Source organism: Corvus hawaiiensis, chromosome 35, assembly GCF_020740725.1.
Source record: "Corvus hawaiiensis isolate bCorHaw1 chromosome 35, bCorHaw1.pri.cur, whole genome shotgun sequence".
Lineage (NCBI taxonomy): Eukaryota > Metazoa > Chordata > Aves > Passeriformes > Corvidae > Corvus > Corvus hawaiiensis.
The window spans coordinates 179,758-193,983 of NC_063247.1; the positions used below are offsets into that span (position 1 = coordinate 179,758).

At 54.4% G+C, this 14,226-nt stretch overlaps 1 protein-coding gene across 1 annotated transcript in view; it reads right to left on the reverse strand.

Moving 5' to 3' along the window:
* Positions 1–11,964, reverse strand: part of LOC125319048 (zinc finger protein 883-like) — a gene marked incomplete at its 5' end in the record, with an annotated part of 78,984 nt that extends 67,020 nt beyond the window's left edge. Inside the window, 3 exon segments of the mRNA XM_048289994.1 lie at positions 11,189–11,200; positions 11,273–11,762; positions 11,949–11,964. Of these exon segments, the coding sequence (XP_048145951.1) occupies positions 11,189–11,200; positions 11,273–11,762; positions 11,949–11,964 (518 nt within the window).
* Between the last annotated feature and the right edge of the window lie 2,262 nt (positions 11,965–14,226).

Below are 14,226 nucleotides of genomic sequence, written 5' to 3' on the forward strand. Positions count from 1 at the left end.
GCCTTTTTCTCTGGCAAAGTATAACTTAGTAACAGGAGAGGAAAGAATTTTGAAACTGTTTCATCTCCTGCACGCCTCAAAGAGGAGAGTTTTCTCCCCACCTTATCCCAAAATTCAGCAGATCTTATGTCTTCGGAGGTCAGATTAGGAAAGTACTGAAAAAGCCATTGTACAAAAGATTGAAGTAGATTTTTAGGGTATTTATGCCCAGTTAAAGAAAGGTAACTTTGAACTTGGTGGTATATTTCTCTATGGTGTGCAGAAACTTCAGATGCCATTATGAATGCACAGCAAACCTCAACCCCTTACTCGCCAAAAAGGAGGAAAAAAAAAAAGAGAAAGTTTACACTGGCACCAGCTTAAGACAGGAGCCCCTAAACCAGCAGGGAAATACTCACCAGAATTCTGGATTTATCACAGGAAAGCAGGTCCGGAGAAAAAAAAAAACGCGAGAAGGGTCTTCTGCTTTCCAGCCGTTCCCTCGCCACGTGGCGTGGGGGAGGGTACAGGCTGAGGCTCTGGGCTCGATGTTACACAAAAAGTAACACCTCGCCACACAGAGCTGGCACAGCAGGACGTGCAGAGCTAACTCCAGCAGACACGCAGCTGCCGGGACACCCTGAGTGTCTCTCAGAACCGGAGTTCAGAGATAGCACGTTGGGCGCCAAATGTGGAAGGTATCTTTTCAGCTTTATACCGGCTAGCGCTTGTATTTCAATGCCTTAGAAAGCCTCGAGCAGCCTTGAGAGGTAGCAGGGGCGATCTAGCACTTTAGTAGCTCTAGAATCGGTACCTGAATCAGCTGCAGAGCAAATACCATCAGCAGAAGCAAAAGAGGGAGAAATACAGCTCCCTGCTCGCTCAACTCCCTGCAGTTAGAAGCTTTCAAAATGAGACGGACGACCAGAGATGTTTACAGGAAAGTAGCTGAGCTGAGAGAGGGCGTTTGCCTCCCCTCGACCATCTTTTATTCGGAGAAGGGAAAAGGGGAGGACTGGGGGCGGACCCGGGGCGAGCGGCCAATCAGACACTGCTGAAGAGTCTGAGTTACATTTGGCTTTGCCCGCGCTTGGAACAAAGGAGCTCAGAGCACATGTCTTTGGGAGGGGGGAAGGGAAGATCAGAACAGGCAGCAACACACCAGCAGCTGGGAAGGTTGAGCGGTGTAATGGACTGCTTAAAACCACCTTGAAGGCACTGGGTGGGGGGACTTTCAAAAACTGGGAGGTGCATTTAGCAAGAGCCACCTGGTTAGTTAACACCCGAGGCTCCACCAGCCGAGCAGGCCCTGCCCAATCCGAACCCCTACAAACAACAGACGGGGATAAGGTTCCAGTGGTGCACATGAGAGGTATGCTTGGAAAAACTGTTTGGGTAAAGTCTGCCTTGAGCAAAGACAAACCCATCCGTGGGGTCGTTTTTGCTCAGGGACCAGGTTGCACCTGGTGGGTGATGCAAAAGGATGGAGAGACCCGATGCTTACCTCAAGGGGACCTTGTTTTAGGGTGAACTACCCACGGCTCTGTACTTGTATCAGTATCAGCATGTATATTTGTATATAATCTGGGTGATGCATAGATTTACATGGTTAAAAAAAGTTACGTTTCATGTAACATGTTAGTATGGGAAAAAATTCGGGGTGGATAATGTTGGGGTTTCAGTTTAGTCTTAGTTTTTTTCCTGTTAAAGGAATTTTTTCCCATATGCATGATGCTAGGGGACAAATAGCTGTAGTTTAGAAAGACAAAAAGGGGGGTGGGGCGGGCCTGGCTACTCCTTTGTCTACACCTGGGTGTGGGGGCAGTTCGCTCTGAGCGTCCGGAGAGAGAAGCTGCAGAGAAAGGAGCTGCTGTTTCTTTCTTTTTGGCCGTTCTTTCTTCCTGCTGGAAACAACGCCGGGACCCCAAAAGCCGCTTTCCCTGCCCTGCTGGAGACCGGGCTGTGGCTGCCCTGCCCCGCTGCTGCTTCGAGCTTTCGCTACGCTGTAGCCCTGCTCGCCCTGCCTGCCTGGGCTTCCGTGGGGTTCTCCCATCTGGATACATCTCGCCTGCCACCCGGGATTTGCGTTCGTCCCCGCCGCTCCAGCCTGCCGTTCTAGCCTGCCGTTCCAGCCTGCCGTTCCAGCCTGCTGTTCCTGAGAGTCCGGGATCGGCTGCCCAGGGGTTTGTGAAGCCTTTGTTCCATCCCTTCCCGGGATCCCAGGGCACCGGTGCCGCGTGTTTCCCGAGCTCGCTCCGGAGCGCCCCCTGCAGCCGCGGGGGAACCATCGCACCTGCCCTGCTCACCGGGAGCCGCCAGCGCCCCTGCCGGCTGCGAGCGGAACTGCACCCGAGGGGAAAGGGCCCGACAGCCGAGAAGGCTGGCACTGGGTTTGTGATTGCTGTTACTGCCAGAGTTGTTGTTGTTTTGTTTGACTGGTTATATACATATATATATATATATATATATATATACATATATATATATATATATATAGTAAAGAACTGTTATTCCTATTTCCCACATCTTCGCCTAAAGGCCCTTGATTTCAAAATATAATAACTTAGAGGGAAAAGGGGTTATATCTGCCACTTCAAGGGGGGGCTTCTGCCTTCCTTAGCAGACACCTGTCTTTCAAAACCGAGACACCCACGACAGGTGGGATTGGGGTGAGGGCTGGGGCTGGGATTGGGGCTGGAACTGGGACTGGGATTGGGATTAGCTCTAATAATGGTATGGGATGTGGGCTGCCGCTGGGGCTGGGTTTGGATTTAGAGCTAAATGTGGGACTGGAGTGTGGGCCGGGGCTGGTGTTGAGGCTGGAGTTAGGGCTAAATTTGGCCCTGGGGTTGGGGTTAGAGTTGGAATTGGGGCTGGGTTTGGAGTTAGAGCTGAACGTGGGACTTGGGATAAGGCTGGAGGCTGGGGCAGGGGCTGGAATTGCAGCCAGGATTGCAGCTCGGGCTAAACGTGGGATTTGGTTTGGGGCTGAGGGTTTAGGAAGGGGCTGGGATTGGGGCTGGGGTTGGAGTTAGGGCTGAGATTTGGATTAGAGCTGGGATTGGAGTCAAGGCTAAATGTAGGATTGGCTTTAGGGCTGGGGTTGGGATTGGGTCTGGGACTAGATGATTCTGGGAATGGGATGAGATTAAACACGGGACGGTGAGTTAGTCTAAACGTGGAGTGAGACTGAGATCAGGATCAGGGTGAGGTTTGGGACTGAGCACACGCAGAGCGGGACAGCTGAGGTGTCACTGCAGGATGTCCCTGGCACCGTCCCAGCCCTCCTCAGGCACCTCCAAACATGGGGGGCAGCTGGGTGGTCCAAGATCCAGGTGCTGCCACGCTGCCCCTCCATTCCACGCGAGCATTGCGGGAAGGCAGCCCTGAATGTGACCCTTGGGGGTCTGGGATCAGCCTTCACATCCCTGTGGGAGCAGCGACAGAGAGGACGAGAGACTTTCCCCCTCTTATTCCTGTGGAAGGGTGAAGCCCAGCTGCCCTTTTCTTCTGCTGCCTCCTCATCTCCTCAGGTGAGGATGTCAAACTCCCCAGGAGCAGGAAGAAGCCCATTCCGGGTTTCCTTGTGTCTGCAGCCTGGAACATCCACTCAGAGCAGAGCACTTTATGAAAGCACTGCTGAATGACAGCAGCAGGAGGTTTGTGAGAAAGGCAGGAAATGGTATTTTGATAGGAAATCAAAATTCCAAATTATTTCTTTCTGTAACATTCATTTTCAGTCAGTTCCGGTCTGGTTTCCAGAGTGCCACCTTCTCAGCTGACTGTATTTGTGTCCTCCTTCCTCTTCTGCCTTTCTTTGCCTGCTCTGTTTGTCTCTCAGTGTCTCTCTGGACCCAGGGCAGCTCCCACCAAAGGCCCTCCTCTGATTTTGTTCCCAATCCACCAGCTAAAACAACCATGGGTGAGGTGATGAAGGCTGGCAGTGAAATGTCACTGTAAGATCTTGCTGCACTTGGCTTTTGAATCCTTCCTGAGAGCTTTGCCTTCAAGGGCAGGAACATCTTCCCCTTGCTGGGAACTGGAATTCCAGATCCCTGGAGGGTGTGCCGTGGATCCCAGAGGGGCATTGCCGAGGCTCACAGGGTTCTGGTCCTGCCGTGCCTCCCACGGGAGCTGTGCAGGGCCAGGGGACAAGGTCCAGCAGCTGGGTGGGCTCCCAGAGCAGACAGCAAAGGCTGCTTTGCTGGACATTTCCCAGCACATTCCCAGCTGGAAGCAGAGGGAGGAAGGAAAGGGAAGCGAGTCCCTGCCAGAAGCCCAGCAGGACTGGGGTGGGAAGGGACCCTGCCCGTGGGTTACTGGGCTGAAAGCCAAGTGGAGCAAGACCTTACAATGCCATCTGCCTGCCAGCCTGTGCTGCTGACAGGAGCAGGGGGCCACTTTAGCCCTCTGTGGGTGGGACCAAACTGTGCATTCCACTCCCCTTATCTCATTTCTGATGAGCTGTTCATGATGGGTCGTTTGCAGGAGCTGCCCAGTGCACCCCCGACCCCTCAGGCTATGAGGAGCTGGCTGTTAAATGAGATAAGGAAGGAGAGGCAAACCCTGGGAGGCAGGGCAGTGTTTCTTTTTCTGCACACCAATGACTCAGCTGTGATAACTCCCTCCGGGGTAGCAGCAGCACAGTCCCACCCAGCCTGAGGGCTCACCTCTGCTGATGGGCCATCATGGACTGAATGGCCCCAGCACAATGGGCAGCTGCAAGGACTGAGACCATCAAGGCTCCCAAAATACCCCATGACTCCCAGGATGACATCATTCCATTGTGAAACTGCCCGCCCTGGGGGAGGGGCTGAGCATTCCCACCTGAGCCTGAGCATATAAAATCTGGGTTTGGGGCCTTCTGGCTACACTTAACAGATCCAGGGCAGGAGCAGAACTCCAAGAGGACTGTGACCACCGCTGTTGACAAGACTGCTGCCATCACTTGGACAGGACTGTGTCCACCACTCTGACCAACAGGTTTTGTTTTCTTTCCTTTTGCTTTGCATGCAGCGGGACCAGGTGGTGCTCAGCACAGGAACTAACCAGCACCGTTCTGCTCTTGTCCCAGGGTGCCTGGTTATACTCAGCCTTTGTGGGTTTCAGTTGTATCATGGTATTTCTTGTCATCTCTTTGGTGAATTGTAACTCCCACCTTAATCTCTCTTGGGGCAGATCAGTGGGGTTCATTTCTCATGCCAGGTAAAACTAGCATGGTGTTTGAGAGGATTTTACAGTCATGATACGGGCGGTGACTTCTAGAGAAGGACTTGGGCAGGAGGAACCCCTAAACCATCACGCTCACGCCTTGTTTTTCCCTCCAAACCAGGATTTCCCACTCCCAAACCTTTGTCCAGATGGAGGAGGACGCTGTGAGGAAGAGGAAGATGCCCCAGGACACCCAGGCAGGTGAGGAGGAAGTCCCTGCCCGTTTCCCCCTCTCTCCTGCTCCATCTCCCAGCCCAGCATCGCCCCCGGCTGCAGGACAACCCCGCTGCCGACACCGTCCTGCCGGGGACGGACTGGGGGGATCTCCTTCCCCTTCCCTGTGGCACGGAGGCAAATGCCATCCTCTCCTTGTCCTTCCTCCCCCAGACAAGGAGCTGAGGACAGAGCCCAGGGAGGACAAATCCCCGCGGCAGAACCTGGTGGAAGAGGCCGTTTTGAGTAGCTCCACATCGCAGGAATCTAGCTGGGAGGAATACCACCGGAGATCCCACAGGAGGAGGGGCTGCAAACGCAGCCCAGGCAGCTGCGAGGAGGAAAGACCCACCCTGTGCTGGGATGGCGGCCGGAGATCCAGCCAGAGCTCAAACCTGGTGGTCCACGAGCAGTGTCATGCTAGGGAGAAACGCTTCAAGTGCTTGGAATGTGGGAAGAGCTTCAGCCAGAGCACCAACCTGATCTACCACCGGATGATCCACACCGGGGAACGGCCCTATGTGTGTGGGGAATGTGGGAAGAGCTTCAGCACAAGCTCCAACCTGATCCGCCACCGCCAGGTCCACACAGGGGAGAGGCTCTATGTGTGTGGGGAATGTGGGAAGAGCTTCACTACGAGCGCCTACCTTATTCGCCACCAGATGATCCACACTAGGAAACGGCCCTACGAGTGTGGGGAGTGTGGGAAGAGGTTTCAGACCAGCTTCAGTCTCCTCCTGCACCAGCGGATTCACACAGATTAGAGGCCCTTCCGCTGCCCCGACTGCGGGAAGGGCTTCAGGTACAACTTTGACCTCACCAGGCACAAACGCATCCACACCGGGGAGAGGCCCTGCGAGTGCCCTGAGTGCAGGAAGAGCTCCAACTTCATCTCGCAGCAGAGGATCCATGTGGGGTGATGCACAGTGACCCCCGTTGGGCAGAGACCTGGTGACCCCTGTTCCAGATGATCCCCATGGTTGCGGGGAATTTTTGAGAGATTTATTTCACTTCTCATTCTCGTGCTCTGATTTCATTGCTAATAAATGCAATCCCTGCCCCCAGACTGGGTCTGTTTTTCCATGCTGGTGATCGGGGCAGGAGCTCTCCTGGTCCTTATCTCAGCTCCTGGGCCTTTCCTCAGCCAATCAAAGAAGTCACTAAACAATTTTTAGCCACTCTGAGCTTTTCTCGCTGATGACTGCCCAGGTGCCAGGTGGATCTGCCAATTCAGAGCTCCCCACCTGGGGCCCCCTCACCCCCAGTGCCCCCCGGGAGCAGAATTAAGGGAGAGGGGAGGTTTCAGCACCTGCCCAGAGCTGGGGATGGGGCAGCTAGGGCCATACTGGTGGCACTGGTGGTGCTGGGAGCCCCCCTGGCCACAGGCATGGAGCTCTCAGGTGAGCCGAGGGGGTGGAAGAGGACTCGGGTATGGTGGGGAAGGTGGGGAGAGGAGGGAAAATGGGTGTGTGGGACCCATAAAATGAGTTGGAGGGGGAGTGGGACCCCCTAAAGCAAGAATGGGAAAGGGGCTGAGGACTGGGGGATGATGGGAGAGGAATGGGAAGGGTGGGATCCCAAAACTGAGCGGGGGGGGCTGGGGATTGGGAGGATTGTGTGAAAAGGTTTGGGAAAGGGTCAAAAGTGGGGACTGGGATCCCCAAACTGATGGGGGCAGGGGCTGGCAGCTGGGGATTGATGGGAAAGGAGGGGAGTAAATGGCAAAAGGGTGGAAATGAGGGTGGGACTGCGGGAAGGAAGGTCCCATGGCCGCCATGGAGCAAGGGCTTATGGAGTGGGGATCCAGGGTGGCTCCCTGAGCTCTTGGCTTGCTGTAGCGTGCTGGGGGCTGCTGGGGGAGCACCCCCTGACCTGTGTCCTGCTTACACAGGGCTCTTCCAGCACATGGTAAAGTCCGAGTGTCACTTCATTAATGGTACCAAACAGGCAAGGTTGGTGGTGAGGTTCAGCTACAGCCTGGAGCAGCTCCTGCACTTGGACAGCAAGGTGGGGCACTGCGTGGGGGACACACGGTATGGGGAGAAACAGGCCCGCTACTGGAACACTGTCCTGGGGTGATGTTATGAGGCTGCTTTATTCCTTAACTCTCCGCTCAATGCCCAAGGACGCTGTGTCTTTAGGATGGACCCAGGGGTGGGGCTGGATCCACGGGGCCCGGGTGCGGGTCGGTTCAACAGCTAGAGCCCAACGGCTCGGGGGCTCCGGGGTCTCGGCAGGGCCTGGGAGGGAGTGCGCCGAGAGCGCTGTGTGGCTCCTTGGGTTTTTGGTGTTCTGGCTAGCTGGAAAATGGTTCTGTTGGTTTTTCTTGTTCTTTTTCTCTTCCCTCCCCTTGCCTCACTGCCTCCCTTCCCTTCCCTACGGTCCAGGGAGCCTGTGAGTTGGCCCTGGTGGGCCCGCGGGGTGGCCCTGGCTGGTCTGAGCCCATGTGTCTGTTCCCTCTCTGGGAATTTGTTGTATTTCGGGGTTTTTTTTCCCCTGTTCTACCCTGCTTTGTTTTTTTCTAATAAACAGTTTGAGGTTTATTTCTCACTTCCAGTTCTTGTGACCCACTTGTCTTACTGGTGGAGGAAAGGGGAGGGCCTTTTCCCTTTGGAGGAGACACTCATTCCAGAGTGTTTCCTGCTGAAGTCTCGTCTCCAAAACCAAGACATAAATTTGGCGCCCAACTTAAGGGGCACGTGGAAGTGGAAAAAATAATCAAAACCATTTTGGTTTGAATCACTTTTGTATTGAGGTACAGCAGTAAGACCATGCTGCTTGATTTAATAATTTTTCTGTGGAAGCTAGCCATAAGTACACGTCCACAGCTATGGGCAGTCGGGTCCCGGGCTTACACTTTTGTAAGTCAGGATGAAGAATCAGCACTGCCATTTTAATATGCCTGGTGGTAGTGATTCATCGAAGTTTGGCTGAAGTAATGGAAGCCATGGAGAAGGTGTATGTCATGTTGTTTTCCCATTCTGGCCTTGGTAGTTTCCTTTTGGAATGTATTAGCAATTACACACCCAGTTTGTTAGGGGAAAAGCAGGGGATGATAACTCCCAGCCCTTCATCTCCTTCTTCCCCTTCAGATCTGGCACGTCACCTTTTGAAAGTGTCCAGTTTCCCCTGGATGTCAAAGATGCCACCTCCTTGTTATGTTATCTAGCAGGGTTTCTCTATGTGGTCTCCAGCTTGTCTAAAAAAAGGGCTGAGATCTCCAGAGGAGTTGCCCAGACACCTGCCCCAGTTGCAGAAAATCCAAAGTGCTGTGGGATATGGGAGGACATAGGCCTGACCCTGAAGCACTGTTCTGAGCCAGTAGCCTGGAACTTCCCCCCTGAACGAATTCAGAATCCAGCTGAGGTGGGGAAGGAGCTGAAGGAAAACTGCAATAACAACACTGATGAAAAGGAAAAGCTCATTGTCATGTGCTGGGTCCTGGCTAACGCTTACCGCACACTGCTGGATTCTGTAGGGCAGAAGATACAGCCAGAGGGGCAGGAGAATAAGCCAGCAGACGCCCCAATCACTCCAGCTGCAGCTAAAGCAGATGGGGAGCCTAAACCAACAACAATTGCCCCTGTCCAGAGAAAGAAACACAAAGCCAAATCCATTTGCCCGGTGGATGATGATGAGCAGCCAGGACCTTCACAGCCAGCAGAGGAAGTGGAACCTGAAATCATTACCGAGTCCTGTCCATAGAGGGCCCTCGTACCCTGAGGAAGGATTACACCCAGCGGCCTGATGAAACTATATGAAGTTGGATGGTCCGAATCTGGAACGCTGAAGGCGATGGTACAATTCTGGATGGCACTGAAGCGAGGCATTTGGGGTCCCTGTCATGTGATCTAAGTATCGACCAAGGGATGACAAGGGGCCCTGAAGCTCTCAGTCTCTGGACAGTCTTACTGCTGTACCTCAATACAAAAGTGATTCAAACCAAAATGATTTTAATTTTTTTTCCGCTTCCAGGTGCCCCTTAAGTTGGGCGCCAAATTTATGTCTTGGTTTTGGAGACAAGACCTCAGGAGGAAACACTCTGGAATCAGTGTCTCCTCCAAAGGGAAAAGGGCCTCCCCTTTTCCTCCACCAGTAAGACAAGTGGGTCACAAGAACTGGAAGTGGGAAATAAACCCCAAACTGTTTATTAACACCAAACAAAGCAGGGTAGAACAGGGGAAAAAAAACCCCGAATTACAACAAATTCCTGAAGAAGCAAAAGACACATGGGCTCGGACCAGCCAGGGCCACCCCGCGGGCCCACCAGTGCCAACTCGCAGGCTCCCTGGATCGTAGGGAAGGGAAGGGAGGCAGTGAGGCAAGGGGAGGGAAGAGAAAAAGAACAAGAAAAACCAACAGAACCATTTTCCAGCTAGCCAGAACACCAAAAACCCAAGGAGCCACACAGCGCTCCCGGCGCACTCCCTCCCAGGCCCTGCCGAGACCCCGGAGCCCCCGAGCCGTTGGGCTCTAGCTGTTGAACCGACCGGCACCCGGGCCCCGTGGATCCAGCCCCACCCCTGGGTCCATCCTAAAGACACAGCGTCCTTGGGCATTGAGCGGAGGGTTAAGGAATAAAGCAGCCTCATAACATCACCCCAGGACAGTGTTCCAGTAGCGGGCCTGTTTCTCCCCATACCGTGTGTCCCCCACGCAGTGCCCCACCTTGCTGTCCAAGTGCAGGAGCTGCTCCAGGCTGTAGCTGAACCTCACCACCAACCTTGCCTGTTTGGTACCATTAATGAAGCGACACTCGGACTTTACCGTGTGCTGGAAGAGCCCTGTGTAAGCAGGACACAGGTCAGGGGGTGCTCCCCCAGCAGCCCCCAGCACGCTACAGCAAGCCAAGAGCTCAGGGAGCCACCCTGGATCCCCACTCCATAAGCCCTTGCTCCACGGCCGCCATGGGACCTTCCTTCCCACAGTCCCACCCTCATTTCCACCCTTTTTCCATTTACTCCCCTCCTTTCCCATCAATCCCCAGCTGCCAGCCCCTGCCCCCATCAGTTTGGGGGTCCCAGTCCCCACTTTTGACCCTTTCCCAAACCTTTTCACACAATCCTCCCAATCCCCAGCCCCCTCCTGCTCAGTTTTGGGATCCCACCCTTCCCATTCCCTAATTTCTAAGCTTTCCCACACCTCTCCCATCATCCCCCAGTCCTCAGCCGCCTTCCCTATCTTGCTTTCGGGGGTCCCACTCCCCCTCCAACTCATTTTATGGGTCCCACACACCCATTTTCCCTCCTCTCCCCACCTTCCCCACCATACCCGCGTCCTCTTCCACCCCCTCGGCTCACCTGAGAGCTCCATGCCTGTGGCCAGGGGGGCTCCCAGCACCACCAGTGCCACCACTATGGCCCCAGCTGCCCCATCCCCAGCACTTGGCAGGTGCTGAAACCTCCCCTCTCCCTTAATTCTGCTCCCGGGGGGCACTGGGGGTGAGGGGGGCCCAGGTGGGGAGCTCTGGGTGCGGCAGATCTGCCTGGCACCTGGGCAGTCATCAGCGAGAAAAGCTCAGAGTGGCTAAAAATTGTTCAGTGACTTCTTTGATTGGCTGAGGAAAGGCCCAGAAGCTGAGATAAGGACCAGGAGAGCTCCTGCCCCGATCACCAGCATGGAAACACAGACCCAGTCTGGGGACAGGTTTTGCATTTATTAGCAATGAAATCAGAGCACGAGAATGAGAAGTGAAATAAATCTCTCAAACATTCCCCGCAACCATGGGGATCATCTGGAACAGGGGTCACCAGGTCTCTGCCCAACGGGGGTCACTGTGCATCACCCCACATGGATCCTCTGCTGCGAGATGAAGTTGGAGCTCTTCCTGCACTCAGGGCACTCGCAGGGCTTCCCTTACTGGTGGCACTGTTGGTGTGTGGTCAAGTGAGAGCTCCTGGAGAAGCTCTTCCCGCACTCGGGACACTCGTAGGGCCTCTCCCCGGTGTGGATGCGTTTGTGCCTGGTGAGGTCGGAGTTGTACCTGAAGCCCTTCCCACAGTCGAGGCAGCGGAAGGGCCTCTCATCTGTGTGGATCATCTGGTGGGGAATCAGGTGGGAGCGGTTACTGAAGCTCTTCCCACATTCCAAGCACTTGAAGCGTTTCTCCCTAGCATGACACTGCTCGTGGACCACCAGGTTTGAGCTCTGGCTGGATCTCCGGCCGCCATCCCGGCACAGGGTGGGTCTTTCCTCCTCGCAGCTCCCTGGGCTGCGTTTGCAGCCCCTCCTCCTGTGGGATCTCCGGTGGTTTTCCTCCCCGCTGGATTCCTGCGATGTGGAGCTGCTCAAAACGGCCTCTTCCACCAGGTTCTGCCGCGGGGATTTGTCCTCCCAGGGCTCTGTCCTCAGCTCCTTGTCTGGGGGAGGAAGGACAAGGAGAGGATGGCATTTGCCTGCGTGCCACAGGGAAGGGGAAGGAGATCCCCCCAGTCCGTCCCCGGCAGGACGGCATCGGCAGCGGGGTTGTCCTGCAGCCGGGGGCGATGCTGGGCTGGGAGATGGAGCAGGAGAGAGGGGGAAACGGGCAGGGACTTCCACCTCACCTGCCTGGGTGTTCCGGGGCATCTTCCTCTTCCTCACAGCCTCCTCCTCCATCTGGCCAAGGTTTGGAAGTAGGAAATCCTGGTGTGGAGGGAAAAACAAGGTGTGAGTGTGATGGTTTAGGGGTTCCTCCTGCCCAAGTCCTTCTCTAGAAGTCACCGGCTGTATCATGACTGTAAAATCCTCTCAAACACCATGCTGGTTTTAACTGGCATGAGAAATGAACCCCACTGATCTGCCCCAAGAGAGATTAAGGTGGGAGTTACAATTCACCAAAGAGATGACAAGAAATACCATGATACAGCTGTAACCCACAAAGGCTGAGTATAACCAGGCACCCTGGGACAAGAGCAGAACAGTGGTGGTTAGTTCCTGTGCCGAGCACCACCTGGTCCCGCTGCATGCAAAGCAAAAGGAAAGAAAACAAAACCTGTTGGTCAGAGTGGTGGACACAGTCCTGTCCAAGTGATGGGAGCAGTCTTGTCAACAGCGGTGGTCACAGTCCTGTTGGAGTTCTGCTCCTGCCCTGGATCTGTTAAGTGTTGCCAGAAGGCCCCAAACCCAGATTTTATATGCTCAGGTTCAGGTGGGAATGCTCAGCCCCTCCCCCAGGGCGGGCAGTTTCACAATGGAATGATGTCATCCTGGGAGTCATGGGATATTTTGGGAGCCTTGATGGTCTCAGTCCTTGCAGCTGCCCATTGTGCTGGGGCCATTCAGTCCATGATGGCCCATCAGCAGAGGTGAGCCCTCAGGCTGGGTGGGACTGTGCTGCTGCTACCCCGGAGGGAGTTATCACAGCTGAGTCATTGGTGTGCAGAAAAAGAAACACTGCCCTGCCTCCCAGGGTTTGCCTCTCCTTCCTTATCTCATTTAACAGCCAGCTCCTCATAGCCTGAGGGGTCGGGGGTGCACTGGGCAGCTCCTGCAAACGACCCATCATGAACAGCTCATCAGAAATGAGATAAGGGGAGTGGAATGCACAGTTTGGTCCCACCCACAGAGGGCTAAAGTGGCACCCTGCTCCTGTCAGCAGCACAGGCTGGCAGGCAGATGGCATTGTAAGGTCTTGCTCCACTTGGCTTTCAGCCCAGTAACCCACGGGCAGGGTCCCTTCCCACCCCAGTCCTTCCGGGCTTCTGGCAGGGACTCGCTTCCCTTTCCTTCCTCCCTCTGCTTCCAGCTGGGAATGTGCTGGGAAATGTCCAGCAAAGCAGCCTTTGCTGTCTGCTCTGGGAGCCCACCCAGCTGCTGGACCTTGTCCCCTGGCCCTGCACAGCTCCCGTGGGAGGCACGGTAGGACCAGAACCCTGTGAGCCTCGGGAATGCCCCTCTGGGATCCACGGCACACCCTCCAGGGATCTGGAATTCCAGTTCCCAGCAAGGAGAAGATGTTCTGCCCTTGATGGCAAAGCTCTCAGGAAGGAGCCAGAAGCCAAGTGCAGCAAGATCTTACAGTGACATTTCACTGCCAGCCTTCATCACCTCACCCATGGTTGTTTTAGCTGGTGGATTGGGAACAAAATCAGAGGAGGGCCTTTGGTGGGAGCTGCCCTGGGTCCAGAGATGTGGAAGGTATCTTTTCAGCTTTTATACCGGCTAGCGCTTGTATTTCAATGCCTTAGAAAGCCTCGAGCAGCCTTGAGAGGTAGCAAGGGCGATCTAGCACTTTAGTAGCTCTAGAATCGGTACCTGAATCAGCTGCAGAGCAAATACCATCAGCAGAAGCAAAGAGGGAGAAATATAGCTCCCTGCTCGCTCAATTCCCTGCAGTTAGAAGCTTTCAAATGAGACAGACAACCAGAGATGTTTACAGGAAAGTAGCTGAGCTGAGAGAGAGCGTTTGCCTCCCCTCGACCATCTTTTATTAGGAGAAGGGGAAAGGGGAGGACTGGGGGCGGACCCGGGGCGAGCGGCCAATCAGACACTGCTGAAGAGTCTGAGTTACATTTGGCTTTGCCCGCGCTTGGAACAAAGGAGCTCAGAGCACATGTCTTTGGGAGGGGGGAGGGGAAGCTCAGAACAGGCAGCAACAATTCCCTATTTTTTTTTCTTTAAAGCTGGGTTGTAACTCTTAGTAACTTAAAAGTGCATAGAACAGTAACAAAACAACAGTGCAAAATATAATTGTAATCTATCGTCCCTACAACTCGACAGTACCTAGGATGCCTTTAAACTAGTTCCCCAGTCAAAACTCAGGGGTTTAGTCAGGACATCTATGGTATGGAGTATCAGGATGAAGATTTACAAAATACAGTGCAAAAACCTGAGTGCAAAACA